The 14,694-nt window shown below is 36.2% G+C and overlaps 1 protein-coding gene across 2 annotated transcripts in view; it reads left to right on the top strand.

The window, feature by feature from the left end:
* The window catches only part of CNTN5 (contactin 5), a 673,376-nt gene that overhangs the window by 416,266 nt on the left and 242,416 nt on the right, over nucleotides 1-14,694 (top strand). For both annotated transcript variants that reach the window (XM_064441325.1, XM_064441324.1), the window contains one exon: nucleotides 7,925-8,143. In XM_064441325.1, the coding sequence (XP_064297395.1) occupies nucleotides 7,925-8,143 (219 nt within the window). The remainder of the gene's footprint in view (nucleotides 1-7,924; nucleotides 8,144-14,694) is intronic.

Here is a 14,694-nt window from a genome sequence, read left to right as displayed (position 1 = left end):
TTATATGTTGGATGCAAAGTGAGAATAATTGAGTGCATATTGAGTCATCTGTTTCCAGCATTATGAGTATGAAGTGGAAGTAAGATAGTAAATACATTGTTTTTTTCAGTAGGAAGGGAAACAATGACTAACTCTACAAAAGCATCTTTATATTATTCAAAATAATTCCTCATACAAATTCATTACATTTAAATTATTTCTAACTGTATAATATCCAAACATGCTGATTCATTTGCTAATAGCTGCTGGAAATATTCTTTACTATCTTTCAGTCAATATTTTAAGTCTTCAAAGCTCTTTCGTTTTGTTACTTTAAAGGAAAACAAAATATATCCCTAATAATTTTTTCCATAACTACCCATAGTATTCTATGTTCTCAAATTTGCTTCCTTGTATGACAAAATTTCTAAGAAATAAGTAAATTCTATAAAGTGAGAGGCTATCCTGGATTTTCAAATTAAATTATTGTGTATCTTCCTTGAACACTGGACTACTGAAAAGTTCAGCAGAACTGGATCGGAGGTGTACTTATTTTGGCCAAAGTCCTAGCAAAAATTTTTTTTATTTCTCCAAGGAAAGACTATCTTAAACAGGCAAATTTTTTCCCTTTCCCATACTATCAAATCTGTGGTGAAAAAAGTTGATGAAGACCACCAGCATATATTCCTTGAGAACTTCCAGCTTCTAAATCATCCTTTGCTGCTGTTTTGGAAAACAATTCAAATCTCTTTATCTTCACTCCTCTGCAGAAGAACTGGACATTTGGAGCAGAAAAGACACAAATGAAGCTTGACTGATTTATGATGAGAGGACTAAGACAATGGAGCTCTGAACAAGTTGAGATCTTAATATCTCAGCTGCCCACCTTACTTTCCTTTTAAAGTCTGTGGCAAAAAGTAGCTATTTACTGGGCATGTCCATCAAATCACAAGCCATTTTCCTCTTCGTCTTCACTACCTATAAAGTAAACCCAGCCTTACTAGCTTACGTGTAGACATCCACTTCCAGATGCTTAAAATGAGGCTCCCAGTGAAGGTTTCAGTCTTTTTTTTTTTTTGGTTTAGCTTTGATGATTGTCTGCATATGTTGTTGCATTGCCTGTTGTTTTGAGCAATAAGTGGGATATAATAGCATCTTTAAAATGAAATCTTTGACATGTAAACTAAACTACACAAAGTGGTAAGTGTGCAGAGGAGGATCAGATGCACTAATTAGTTCTCAAGAAAACCTGCTCGCTTCCACTTTTTTCTTTAGTTTGTTCTGGGGTATTTTTGTTACAGTTAATCTCATTTCGTTATGAAAACATAACTTACTGACATTTTGCTGTGTTTTAGTAATAATCCTAGTTTTTATAAGGACACGCCCTGGATGGACGCCTTATCAAGTGTATAGTTTCCTGCTATTCTTGCATCTCTCTGTCAGGTTATTGCCAAGCAATATGTCATCAAGCACTCCAAAAGGAAACCAATGTGCATGTACAGAAAATATATTTCTGTTTAAAAAAATTGAGGAGCGACAGTGATACAATCCAGTTTATAGAAAGAAGGCACATTTTCATAAGCTTAGAAGACTGAACACTTCCACTGAAACAATGTAATTAAAAGTTACAATGAAAAAAATGGCTTTACATTCTTGGTGACATTTGATTAAATATGCTAGCTAGCAAAAATATACAAATGAAGGTCACATTTGCAAGTATTATAAGATAAGCTACATTTTAATTAGATAGTTGAGAAATGTCAATGAGTTAGTAACTGACCAGGAGTAACTTAAAAAAATAAAAAAGGAATGAAGGAAAACAAAACATCATACCAAAAGTCGGAAGCCTTTACTCCCCATAGATTTCAAACACTACAAAGACAGTTTTCTAAGTTTTGGGGATGGATTCAGTGAATTTGCCTTGACACTTTTCTCTGTTTGAAGAAAGAATCCATTTTGGTCAAATTACATAGTACCTTTGTTGAAGCTATGTTGACACATGCTGTGACTTTTGAAATAAATCTGTCAGATAAAATATAACAGCATAGTATTTGTGGTTTATATTTGTATCCATGGACTGTACCTAAAGAGCGTGTCTAAGCATATGCCATCCTGTGGAAAAAGATCCTCTTTCTCTCAGAGTCAGCTTAGTTCTCCCACAACACAGAAAAAATGAAGTCAAATTTAACCTGACATAACTATTACAAACTATAGGAGTAAACTTCTTTCAAATTATCTTGAAATTCATATTTTTGCTTTTTCTAAAAGAAAAAAACCTCAGTAATCGGTAGAAGGCAGTGTCTCTATTACCTGTGGTGCTGTTTTTCCTTGTGTTGAATCTGACCAAAGGATGGCTGAAGAGCAGCATGTCCTGGAAATAATAAAAGATGCATGAATAATTCAATGAGTTGACAAAGATTCATTAAAAAGTTACCAAAACTAATTTGAATCATAGTTTGCTGTTGGAAATCACATTTAAGAAAATGTGCACTTGGCATTAAAAAAATATAGTCTATCTTAAATCTGTCATAATGCTGTTAAAATGGCAATAAATCTGGCAGTTCTAGTGCAAAGAACTATGAAGGTTAATCCAAGCCACTGGCTTTATTGTGTCTTGTTTCTTGTTGTTTAATATCATTACCATTTAAGTCTATATATTCTTTATCTATGTTTGCTTGCAGCTGAAAAACCTTTGGATGTTTCATCGCAAATACTTAAGTTACTTCTAAGAATGAGTTTAGGGAAAATATAATTTCATTGTGAAGCTCAAGTGCAGCAGAGTTTGATAGCTACCCATAGGTCTTTGATGGAATTTCTGAAGGATTTTATGGGTAGACTGGTAAAGCTAAAAAATACATTAGAGTAACATCTACTCCCCAGCAGTTTAACTACGTACTTAAATAATGGAAAAGAAATTTATTCTCCCAAGTCTCCAAAGTTTAATCCAAACCAAATTAAAGGAATCATTTTATTGTTAATAGTACTCCAATACAAATATATTCTAATTAAGACACTGCAACTAGGCAGTTTAGAAGTGTAAATCTCTAGAGGTGGATGTTCGTATTAGGAAGTAGGTTTTGTTTTCAGGTAAGCATGATTTCTGCTCTAGTTGTCACTAATGATCACAGGCTACAGGCTTTCAGTAAACAAAATAAGAAATATTTGCTTATGTATAATTTATTAACCATTTCCAGTTATGTCTTACAAGAGAAACTTTACTCAGATACAGCATCCCCATGAGCGTAACAGAGAAACCAGAGTCAGGATGAAAATTCACACTGATCACTAATCCCAGCCAAATAAGACAATTATACCATGAAAGGTCAGAAACCAGCTTGCGTAATACTGCCATTACTGCAGGACCTTTTCACTGTGTGGAGTGATTTTTGTATCCTTTCCTTCTCTTTCTTCCCATGTACTTTACATTCATGCCACCTGAGATCACATTGATTCTTTTGTTCTTTCAAACCCTGGATTTACAACTGCAAAACAAGTGTTCCCCATTCAACTATATAACAAAGAATTTTAAAATATTTTTTTCTTTTTAAGTGGGAAAATAATTACAGTCTTCTTTACTTCATGAGGCAACACAGAACAAGTTCATTTCATGAAGCTGCCTTCAAATACTATTTCAGCAAAAAGAAGTTGTCAAAACTGTTTCAGGGTTGTTGAATCCTATTTACTGGAGTAGCTTATTATGTTATGTATGCAAAGAAACAGGAGAGACAATGCCTTAAAAAAAGAAATATTACATTAGCAAAAGCTGCACTTTAATTTAAACTTCTGCAGAAAGGGAGGCTGCATATCACTGGAGATTTCAGGATGGATTCATTTACTTTTGCTTAGCAACATGATATTTTGGCAAAACTTAGGCACCCTGGAGCAAGTCTCGCTTTCTGCAAGTTGTACTTTCTGCCTTTTCTAGTCCCATTTACTGCTTAGCCCTCCACATTTGTCTGGCTCCTGCACCTGCTCAAACCTCCTTCCTCTCCAGATGCATTCCTCTGTCTCAAAGCTGTTCCAGGCACTCATCCTAATGACGTAAAGTCTGATCCCAAACTAATTTATGACAGGAGTACTTGTTAGCTCAGGCTTACTAGGAACCGTAGTCTGCGTCATCTCATAAGTTGGCATGCCCTTCCAATTAAACAGAGTAAAAAGAAAAAGTATTTAATAGTCCAATTTTGAAAGGATAATGGTTATTTTGCTCTCCCATGTGCATATAATCTGCAACTTGGGCTGGTGGTAAATGAATGAAGTGTAATAGAGCATACAATTTTTGAAGTGTTTGCTTATAACTTTATATATGCCTACTAATTTTTGTTTCTCCTGTGTGCCTGGGCAGCAGCGAGGAAGGCTACTTATTTGCCTTAATTTGTTTGATGGGTGATATATCTGGCAGAACCTGGTAGAAGGATGTTCCTCCCCTGTGAAGACGACCATCTGAGAGACTTTTATAGAAGCAGATGGAGATGGCAGAGAATGAGAGACACAGCAAGAAGAGCTAAGTGGCAGACTTGCTAGAGGAGCAGGGGCTTAGCTGCATTTTGTTCTCTGTTTGTCACTGAACTGAAATATTTAATATTGAAAAACAAAGGCAGAATTATAGTATAGTATGTTTATGTAGAAACATGCAGAGTTGTGTGCTTGCTCCACCCACTTTCCAAGCAGAGAGTACAGGGCAATAGGAATGTAGAAACTATAGTAAATTGTCTGTTTAAGAATCAGGATTAATAGTATTAGTATTTAATTTTTGATTGCTAATCTCCATTTCTTTGCAAAAGAAGCAATATACAGCTCAGACTCTCTACCTTGCACAGGAAGCCTTTCTGTCTACCCATCAAAGACAACTGTTTCCTAATTTTCCCAGTGAAATGACATAAGAATAATTATTTTAATCTTCTCAAGCTAGAATAGCTGATATACTCAGGAACATCATTTATCTTCTGTTGTCAACAAATGGATTACATAGTTTAAAAAGTCTTCAGACATTAGAGTTTTACTGCTGATATATGTATGTCATATAGTACATTTAATAGCCTAATAATACCATATTTCAGTCACACAAAGAATTTGCTGAAAAAGTACTGACCTAAAGTTTTCCCAAATCCGTGTCCTTGGCCATAAGGCAAAGAGCATAGAGCTAAAACACCATGCTGAAAATAGAAAACTGCCTGTATATGCAGAAAATACTCAAGGAACAGTACATTCACTGTATATGTGATTGCAATCATGTTTCCTCTGGAAATCTTATTAAGGTTTATTATACTGTGTTGTAAAGTTTGGACCAAAGGCAGGTCTGCATTTTCTTTATTATAAAGTAAAATTCCTTCCAGTGTGTATTTCTTCTATGTCTGTGTGCCCACTGGAGGAATGTCTTCCCAATAGCAATCACCACTGTTTCCATTTTTTTTTTTTAAAGCTGTAGAAATGGATCTTGTAAAACAGCATATTCGTTGCTGTCAGAATTATATAATAGTTTACACGGGATTAGTTCTGTGACACCACACTTTTTAATTTAGCATTTTCTTCCTGCTTCCTTGTCCATCTCATGTTGATTACAGTTCATTTGTTCACCTTGTGTTACAAGCAGAAGGATATGGGTGTATTTAAAAGATGGAAAGATCTGTTGTCTTTTCAAAGTTAGAGTCCTTTGCATGGTGCTTTGCATCCTTTTTACCAGATACAATCTGGCCACACCCCAGCTCCATGCAAAAAAAAAAAAAAAAAAAAAGGACTGCATCCCAATCTGCCCATTTCTAGATTTTCTGCAGCATTTCCAGGGAGGGTATCAGCACCCCTGGGGATATCTGAGGATCTGAGCTGTGAGGATCTGAGAAGCTCCACAGTGCCCAGTGCCCACTTACAGTACAACTAATTAGCTATCCTGCCACCAGAACTGCTATGTTCACAACTGAGCATTTCCATCCTTTTATGTAGACTGTGTTAGAGAGAATTTCATCCCTTTCCTTCATGTCTATATTCCCCAGAGAACATCTTCCTTCTCTGCTCATGAGGAAGATGTCCATTCTGTTTTAAGTATTTCACGTGGTAAGTTTAAACATGGACATTTCTACTGCAGCTGATTTATCTGAAATTATTTATATTTGTAAGGCCAAAAATATTTTTGTTCAAAAGATAAATTAGCATTTGGTGAGACCAAAATAACTAAAAAATATAAACATTTCTTCAAGAAACCTCAATGACCTTGAGATTCTGACCTCAGAGGAATCAGAAAGAAAGTTATTTTAATGGGGATAGATTTTAATATGAAATTTTAAAGATTTTTTTTTCCAGTATTCCCCTGGAATTGGAAAGATTTTACTTTACTTTCCCCTTATGGAAACATTTTATTTTGAAAGAACTAATACACTTCAATATCACAAAACATTGAAGGAATGTATTGAAAGACAATCAAAGATTATTGTTGTGAAATCACATTTATATTCCAATTATAATGTTTCATGAAGTCCTATAAGATATATTTTCATACATTTTAACTTATCATGATGATGTTCTATTTCCCCTCTCTTCGTGAGCCAGGAAAGATGATATTATGCATAAGATATACAACACAGCATGATGAACATTATAAAGTAGACGGTTTGTGAGATCAGGATGAAAAACAACCTAAAGCAGAGTTCTCCTTACTTGTGCCGTTCCCATCTGATTGCCAAAACTTGTATTTAAATCCAAATTTTAAATGAGATACTGCATCATCAAATAATCTCTATATATCTGTGTATTTTAAAATACTGGTCATCTGCTTTTGCCAAATTCCAGATTCTTCTAAAAGGTAAAAGAGGTGCATTTTTAACGCCTGATCAGAGACAAAAAACACTGTACTGAAATGACCTTTTCCTAAACCAGAAAGACTCTAAGTGTTCACTGTCACAATCTTCGTAAAGTAAAATGCATATTTCTCTATTTTTAAACCATTTGAAATATAAAATAGTCCAAACTATATTCATGCTTAGAATATTCTTCCAAAAGCTCTCCAGCAAGACCATGGCCTAGTATTTTAAAGAGATTTTATTTCAACTGAGTGTGCCACTATTCAAAGCTTTTGAACGCTCATAGGTTTTCACTGTTCATGTTATGCCAATGTGAAGAATGTCCAATTTATAAATATTTATCTTCAGAGAGGACAGAACAATGATCTTTTTTTTCTGCCGGCCACTTCACTGTTCCCTAAAAAATCAGTTCCTTCATAGGTACTTGACACAGACTCTGGCTCCCTTTGCTCATATAATCAATCTATTTTTAAATGTTCTTCTCACCTTCTTTGCAGCTCCTGAGTGATATCTTTATTTATTTATTTCTCTTATATTGGCATTATACAGGGACCAAAAACTAGGGCCATATTTTTTATTTATAGACACTGAAATTTTAAGTACAGGCAGAAAAGGTAAAAAAGGGGAGTTGCAGAGACAGAAAAGGAGGTGACTTTGGCTTGTGCTTGTTTTGGGGAGACATATTTGTGCATATATAGGCTCTTGGGCTTTTTAGCTAGCTCATTTGATTTGCAGAGTAGCATTGAAATGAGGAGCATATTTAGCTTCAACCTGTGTTTCTGCACTGCATACACAAAGCAATGTAAGACTGTGAAGGAAAGAAGGTGGCTTGGCAGACAATTTTTGTACTGTGACTTAGGGTCATAAAAATAGAATTTTAAATATTGAAAACTCATATTACTGTAAGTAAGAAATTTAATAACCACCTGATTTTTATATTGTGTTGAAACTGCAGGGGAATTTTCTGTCTTAGAGCTATATGCTGCTACCCAGTTCTGTCTAGAAGCTAAGTCCCTTGTGGAGTCCAGGGCATCTCTGACACTCTTTTTACAGATAAAACTTTTCAACTTTTCCACTGCATAACTAAATATTCTTTTGAAAATTGACAGATTTTATCTTTATTCAGTGTTCACTTCTTGGGTTTTTTTCAGAATATTCAGAAGCTGTTCCTGGTCTCCCCACTTCATATGCTGCTATCCTAAGAATCAAATCTGGTAGTTCATCTTTAGCCTCATTTAATTCAAAGAATAGACCACGATTAAGCAGTCCTTCATTAGGAAGTGTATCTTCACCAGGCTGGAGAGGAGCTGCACAACATTATCACTCCCCAACGAACGTCTACCACTTTTCAGAGACCTTCAAACATGATGGTAAGTCTAGTTTCCCTCTGTGAATCTTTGAAACATTTTTCAAAAGCAGTATATTTTTATCAGCTTACTCCAGTATTTCTCAGACATAATTTTGAATTGTATTAAACATCGCAACGTAGAAATGGGCCTCTTTCCTTTTAGATTCTTCAGATTAGCCTTCAAGTCACCAGTTAAAACATTCTTTCTTAAAGATTCCTATGCAGAATAGTTTTATACAGTTTTTGCTACATGAAAATAGCAAACTAATGGTTTACATTACTGCACAATTTCATCTACTCAACTAATGTCTGTTTATTTGAAAAGCAAAGCAGTAAAATGTCAGTCCCTCTTTTATATTTATTTTTTCTCTTTGGAGTTTTTCTAAATTGATCATGAATGATAGTAATGTAAATTAAACTGAATAGTAAATGTTATAAAGCTACTTTTTCTCTGAATGCTTGTGTTCAAAAAAACGTGTAGATGTGGCACTTCAGGACATGGTTGAGAAGGCATGGTGGTGTTGGGTTGATGGTTGGACTTGATCTTAGGGGTCTTTTCCAACCTTAATGATTCTATGATTCTGTAGATCACCTACTCTGTATAGCCAACTCTGTCATGCACGTACGTATGCATGCATGGATAGACATGCTGGTGTGATATGGTGTCATTTCCCTTTAAATGCAATAATTCATAGTAACAGTATGAATTTTTCTTATATTTGGTTATGTTTAAAGGAGACATGTTTCTGATACTATTTCTTTAGTGATAATATTTATCTGAGTTATGTTCAAAGAAAGATAGAAAGGAAAACAGAAACAAAGAAAAGGAGGAAGGCAGGAAGGAAGGAGAGGAAGGGAGGAAGAGGTTAGGGGAAATTTAAACATAATAGTCTAAGGAAGTAACAGAGGAAAGAATTGTGATTAATACCTGAGAGCTCAATAACATTCATGCAGTATAATGACTGCGATTACAGGATTACTTCTCCTCTCAGTAGCCTTTTTTTTTTTTCTCCTGGAAAATACCTTGCATTTATTGAGAGCTAATGTATGCAAGTGTTTTGGTGAACAGAAATGGCTTATATACAAGCATAAATATGTTCCCTGAATTCAGGTTGATCTAGAACACAAACAATTTGAATCATGCAAGCAGAAAAATTCTGTTTGATAGCATTTCTGGAACTGGGGCGCTGTTTTCTATATTTGTCCCTCCTCTGCAATATTTGTAAGTGATGACTAGACTAAAGTCAGTTATTGCCCATGTGCCAGACACTGATAAGTCCTCCCAGACAACCTGCTACGTGCAGGTGAAAATCAATGTCCAGGATTAGAACCAGGGTGTATTACCCTGGTCTTCAACAGCATGAATGATGATTTAGGAGAAGACTAGAGGCCTAGAGACTGAAGAAGAAGAGATTGGTAGCGGCAAGGCAAAAGAATACAGACTATGAATAATATAGTACAAGCTGGAACTATAAAGCATCTTCTCCATGATTGAGCCTGATTTTTGCATTGTGTTTTCTTGGGGGAAAAAGAAAACAAAACAGCTGGCTAAAAAGCAGCTTACTGTGTTTTAATTTGATGTGGAGTTTGACTGTTATGCTTAAATCCTCACTTTGAGAGGGCTGAGAAAATTTTATGCCTGTCTCATTCTAAGAAAATGAGATATGGGATGGGCATTCCCAGGGTAAGCATTCCACCACCTAAATCCTTGGCATTTCCAGGACATATGCTGAGATCATACCTGATACAGGTCAGCAATCACAAGTCTTCTCAAAGCATCAGGGCCAGATTCCAACTCTGAAGTTGAGCTGCTTCTGTTTTGCAGCAGTAAGTGAAGAACCACTGACTGGAGACAAAATTTCAAAACAGCCATAAATCATAAGCCACAATGAACAGAGCACTTGACTCAGAAGACAAGGATTTTAACTCTTTCTTCCAAAGACTGCATAAAACCATCCAAGGAGAGTTACTCCACCACTTACAGGTCTTTGACATCCAGCTGTGTAGACAGTTGCAGAAAGAGGTCAATCTGAGGCACCTGAGCAATATTTTAAAAGCCCTTCATTATCTGAAGCACTAGCATGGCACAAGCACAGATATGAAACAGGACTTAGAAAAGACCAGCATACTTCTGGCTTCATACTATTCAGGACTCTGTGGCAGGAGACCAGGTAGAATATTCTGCCTCATATGTTTGAGATCATATCTTTGATATTTAGAAACCATAAATAAGCTCACTATCTCAATCATCTGGCATTCCACTTAGTTAAATTGGTAAAATTCTTGACTTTCATTTGGCCTCAAGGTTTTTGTTGTTTGTTTTTTTTTTTTTTCCAGTTTTTAAAGCTCTTAATGGAAAGATATTTTCATTATCTTTGTACAACTAGAATGTGATAAGTGATAGAGTTAAGCGATTGTATTTATTAGCCAAGGCCTCCTAAATGAGGAAATGCTACAGCATTCTGTGCTCATGTGTGTTCATGAGTGACCACTGCTACAAGTGAAAGGACATTAATAAAAGGAGGGAAATATTTTATGTTATTACGATTGAGCACTTGCATAATTCAAACATCTAATACATGGCATACACTCAGGATCCAGGTTTGCTATAAGAAAAAAACAAAAATTATTAGCTGCCTAAGTATACAGGTTCTCAACTGACTTCTTAATTGATTTCCCAGCACAGGTGCTCAGAGGTCTGATGTGGCTTCCAATAAAGATCCTCTTATACTGACTTTATGCCATTTAATTTGCACTCTCAGTTCAGCATGTGTTTCCTGATATCTCAAAAGAACTGTGCTGTAGCTTACTGCTGAATTTAAACTATATGGAATTACTTAGCGTAAACATGCAGTTAAGGCAATACAGTCCTCTTCAAGTTATGTATCAATGTGTAAAGTCACAGCTAAAGGATGTGCATAGAAAGGGTGAATTATTCATGAATCACTCTAGAAGAATCACAAAACCACACACTCTTATACTTTCTTACTGTTCCAAAAGCTTTTGGAAATGCTGCAGTAAAAATAATTGAACTTAACCTTGAATAAAGGCTGTTTTTATCCTTCCATCTTTGGTTTGAAATCTTTTAGAAGAAAATAAAGAACTGGGTCCAGTTCACAACTGAAAGTGTTGAATCAATGAACCCCAAGATCTGCAAGATCCAAATCTAATTTTTGTTGAATGAGAATTCCTGATTCCATAACATCTGCTGGATTCAACATTTACCAGTCTGAATTAAAGACACAAACTACTAAAATTTTTTCATTGCTAAAATGTATTGGGCAATATTGATTAATGTGGCATGCTGTTTAGATAGCATAAACTAAGTTTAGACCAGATATGTTTGTTTCAGGCCACAGAACAGAGAAAGCATTTTCAAGCAACAGGAAAAACTTGTCCTATCTTTCCTAATAAGCAAATAAACACATCTGCTTCAGAAAAGATGAATCTGAAAATATGAGAAAATAATTTTATCTCCTTTGTAGTTTAAACTCAGTCCTGCATGTACTTTACACTATTCCAACATGCAGCATACTAGAATACATACCTCAGCGCATGTGCATCAGCCTGAACTTACCTGTCAAAAGGAAAGTCTCCTCGAAGTCTCTTGACTTTTGTTAGCTGAAATATAGTTTTAAGATTAAATGTATTTTATAAACCCATGTGTGTATGAATATGCATACATACATATATGTATATGGTTGTGTCTTTATATATTCAAAATAATTACTGTAAATTTAATCACTGGAATATATTTTGTTGTGATGAATTAGTGGGTTTTTTCTTTTTCATTATATTAAAATAAATTTTATATTTTGACAGATTATGGGGATATTAAAATGGGTAGTCATTCTTTATTTCTTAGGTGTTAAGTGAAAGGTTATATTATAAAACCTACTTGTAAAATCGATATTAGCAGTGAAATTTTTCAGTGTTTACACTGAAAAAAAGAGGGTTTCTAGCATTTAGTTGAAGAAAGCAATATGTTTTCTTTGAAAGCAGAATTATTCTTTATACATCTACAATGTTTTCTGAATATACTGACCAAGTTAAACTGTTTCCATGGTAAAAAAGGTTAATCAGAAGATCCTTTAAAGTCATCTCCTCAAGTACTTACAAAAAGTGCAAACTGAAAAGAAACCAAGAAAGAAAGAAGTGCAAAAACAAGTTTGATAATGAGTAGCACTAAAACCTGATCCACCTTTACTAAAAAGTGTATTTCATTTTATAGGACCAATTTGAAATGAAACACCTTTGTTTTATTTTAATAAATGCTGGTGATATGCACTTTTCAGCAACAGATATAGCCTTATCGGTAGCTCCTGCTGTCTTCATGATCTGGATAATGGGAACAAGTGTAGCCTGATGAGGTTTGCAGATGACACCAAGTTGAGTGGGGAAGTAGACACTCCAGAAGGGAGAGCTGCTCTGCAGGGAGGTCTGGATAGGCTGGAAGAGTGGGCCAGCAAGAACCTTATGAAGTTCAACAAGGAGAAGTGTAAGATCATGCACCTGGGAAAACATAATCCAAGAGTGCAGCACAGACTGGGATCCACCTGGCTGGAGAGCAGCTCTGTGGAAAGGGACCTGGGGGTCCTGGTAGACAGAAAGCTCAGTATGAGCGAACAGTGTGCTGCTGTGGCCAAGAAGGCCAACGGGATGCTGGGTTGCATCAAAAAGGGCATCGCCAGCAGAGAGAAAGAAGTCATCATCCCACTCTACTCAGCGCTTGTCAGGCCACACCTGGAGCACTGTGTACAGTTCTGGTCCCTGCTGTACAAAAAGGATGTGGACAGGCTGGAAGGGGTCCAGAGAAGGGCCACCAAGATGATCAAAGGACTGGGAAGCTGCCATATGAGGATAGGCTGGGAGAACTGGGTTTGTTCAGCCTTGAGAAAAGGAGGCTCAGAGGGGATCTCATCACCATGTACCAGTCCTTAAGGGGTAGCTACAAAGAAGATGGAGACTCCCTTTTTACATGGAGTCACATGGAGAGGACAAGGGGGAATGGACACATGTTGCTCTTGGGGAGATTCTGATTGGGCACCAGAGGGAAATTTTTCACAGTGAGGACAGTCAACCATTGGAATAATCTCCCCAGGGAAGTGGTTGACTCGGCCACGTTGGACACCTTCAAGAGTTGTCTGGACAGGGTGCTGGGCCATCTTGTCTCGACTGTGCTCTTCCTAGAAAGGTTGGACTAGATGATCCCTGAGGTCCCTTCCAACCTGTGATTCTGTGATTCTGTGATTCTTAGTGCATCCTGAACTTATTAATACCCAGAAATGACAGATCATTTAGATATGGTTTGGTCCATAATATGTGAAGTAGGTACTTTTCTGGGTAGGGTCTGTATACAGAGTCCAATATGTATTATAGGATGGAAGATCTGTTAGTGACACCCTCCTTTCAGGCTGCTTTAAAAGTTCTATCATTTTACAGTATCTTGTAGCTTTTCTTCAGAAAACTCTTCCACGTCCACAAGGGTTCAGCAGGCCTTTGAAAGATGTGTAAAAAAATGTCAAGAGAAAAGTAAACATTGTTTTCCTGATCCTGTAAAAACTTGTGTTGTTTAACTTTTGCTGAGTTACCCTGCTTTCAAAGGAGAATTGCCAACACCTATTTTCCAACTGTCATTTGGACAAATTTTGTCAATGTGTCAGAATAACAGCTGAAAACAAATTATTTGTCTGAAGATCTCTCTAGCCCACCTTTAGGGGTATTAGCAAAGCCACCCACCAGTATCACCTACAGCAAAAAATGTGCTCCTACAGGGAGATGAGCAGATGAAAGGAGAAGACCTGAAGGAATACCTCCTTCCCCCATATTCACATGCTGCCTGAGCATATCCCCTCAGCTACCTTGTCTGCTGGGTGAAAAATACCAGAGTGAAAAAGAGCTGTTTCCTCCCACCAGTACCTCAGACTGAGAAGGTGGCACCAAGAAGACTATGCCAGTCATACAGCTTTAATGGTACTGTAGCATTGCAGACAGTGGTCAAACTACACTAATTATAATTGATGCAAGTGACTAGTGCAGTGTAGAATTTGCTACAACTTCTCCTTCTGCAGACAATTATATTTTAAAAATATTATTTAAGAAAAAATTTAAAAGAACATTATTTCTTTTATTTTTTAAAGCATGGCACACAGAATTATCAGACACTAAAAATAATATTGCCAATGCAGCTTCAGTGCAAGTCTTTGAACACAGTCATATTTCCTTCCTGTCCAACTCTCTGTTCCCAGGGTTGGAGGAATTAATTCTTTTTCACGGTGTATTTATTGACCTGGAATTATATCAAGGATGGTGGCAAGAAAGCTGAATGCTAAGGAATGACACTGTTTCAGTTACTTCAGAATTGAAAGTACAGGAAACTTTATTCTCATCTGCAGTTCCTTCTCATGGTATTTGCATTGCTCAGCAAGAAGAATTAAAGAATTAAAGATCTGATTTTTTTTTTTCATCGGTAATTGAGGGAGAGAATGAAAGTGTCTCTTTATGTAAGAGAGTGAAACCACATTTTGGCTACTGCCTGAGGTGCAGGGTACACAGATTCCAGTTTCTGTTCCC

This window comes from Phalacrocorax carbo, chromosome 1 (assembly GCF_963921805.1).
Source record: "Phalacrocorax carbo chromosome 1, bPhaCar2.1, whole genome shotgun sequence".
Lineage (NCBI taxonomy): Eukaryota > Metazoa > Chordata > Aves > Suliformes > Phalacrocoracidae > Phalacrocorax > Phalacrocorax carbo.
This window is presented reverse-complemented; position numbering and strand designations above follow the sequence as displayed.